Source organism: Echinops telfairi, unplaced genomic scaffold, assembly GCF_000313985.2.
Source record: "Echinops telfairi isolate 266 unplaced genomic scaffold, ASM31398v2 ScPeMD7_7457;HRSCAF=8495, whole genome shotgun sequence".
NCBI classification, from domain to species: Eukaryota; Metazoa; Chordata; class Mammalia; order Afrosoricida; family Tenrecidae; genus Echinops; species Echinops telfairi.
In genome coordinates this window covers 29,350,249-29,351,774 of record NW_022111357.1, presented here as the reverse complement: position 1 = coordinate 29,351,774, position 1,526 = coordinate 29,350,249, and the positions used below count along the sequence as shown (strand labels likewise).

Below are 1,526 nucleotides of genomic sequence, written 5' to 3'. Positions count from 1 at the left end.
TATTCACCACTGCTGCGTCCATCGTCGGTAGTGAGGGCTCATTCTGCAAGTTGTAACTATTTTTACATCGGAGAGCCTCCATGGTAGCAGTGGGCTGTAAAGTCAGTGGTCCAAACCCACCAGCCTTTCCACAGGAGGAAGATGAGGCCTTCTGCTCCCGCCAAGGTGTATAGGCGGAGAAACCCGGTGGGGCTGTCTGACCTCTGCTGGGTCAGCTGGGGCTGTCAGTCGCGACCTGATGGCAGTGAGTGGGTTGGGGTTGGATCCGAGCAGGCTGCGGGCTTACCCTGCTGCGTGGAGAAAGAGGGGAAACTGAAGAATGTGATCGTGAGCCCATCACAGACCAGTTTCCACCTGTGAAAGCGGGGAAGGTGTGGTTGGAACTTTCATGTAGGGGTGGTGGTGCAGGGACCGTCTGGCCTGTGGGCCCTTTCAGGCCCAGGAAATCATCAAGACCAGTTACCATCACGCGCCTCACCAAAGAGAAGCAGTTCCAACCATCGCCTTAAAATGTGGGACCAGATATAGCCGGTTAAGTTTTCGGCTGATAATTTTGCATGGCCCTTGAATGAGGTTATAAATATCGATAGCCCTCGGCAGAATATTGATTCCCCACCCGTGATGCTGTGCCGGATTAGCGAGCTTGGCTTGTATTTTTGAGCCGATACTTTGGTGAAGTGTTCTCAAAGTCAGGACAGGGGCCTGACTAAAGAGCCGGCCAGGGGTGCTGTTTTCTGGAGCTGAGCGTCTGCCCCGCCTAGATCTGTTCTCAAAGCGGTGCTGCCTTCACTTGATCATCCGCACCACCCCAAGAGCTGTGGCTCCAGGTGACCAGGCCCCTCGCACAGTGTGGCTCTGCAGGGCTGGGGCTGGCTCCATGGTGGTGCTGATATTGCCTGGCCAGAGCACAGTCTGAAAACCCTGGCTTGGGGGCACGGCTCCGGTATCTTAGCAAGGGCTCCCTGGGAGGGATTCCAGGACTCCGTCCCCCTCGTCAGGGCGGTCTGGCATGAAGGCCCTGGACAGCTAGCATTTTCTGCGTCCGTACCACTGGTTGTGCAAATCCCTGTGTGACGCCATCTCATCGGCCCCTCAACCCTAGGCTGGGACGATCCATTTCTCGCTGGAGCAAATGGAGATGTAGAGGAACTTAAGTCTTTATGTAAGGACACAGAGCCCGTAAATGACCCGGGTGAACCTGTACCTGAGCCCTCCGCCACCCGCTCTGGTTTTCTGGGTAGTGGACACCTCAGTCCCCCTTAGAGGCACTGGCCAACTTCCCTCCCCTTCTGCTTGCAGGGTGTCCTCCCCCTCCTGCCCTGGGCAGCGAGGACTCACTTCCGGATCTGGACCTCCTTCCCCCTCCTCCGCCACCCCCACCGGCATACCTGCCTCCTGCTGAGGAAGAACCCCTTGGCCCAACGGGGGCGTCACTCCTTGCGGACTTGGAGCAGCTGCCCCCGCCCCCTCCACAGGTAATGAGTAGGGAGACAGAGTTGGAATCTTCTGGCTCTTTCAAGGGTGAT

General features: G+C 57.3%; 1 protein-coding gene across 1 annotated transcript in view; it reads left to right on the top strand.

Annotated features, from left to right (window-relative positions):
- FBLIM1 (filamin binding LIM protein 1) overlaps positions 1-1,526 on the top strand; it is a 40,392-nt gene that overhangs the window by 21,455 nt on the left and 17,411 nt on the right. The window contains exon 3 of the mRNA XM_013005310.2: positions 1,300-1,475. Coding sequence (XP_012860764.1) covers positions 1,300-1,475 — 176 coding nt within the window. The remainder of the gene's footprint in view (positions 1-1,299; positions 1,476-1,526) is intronic.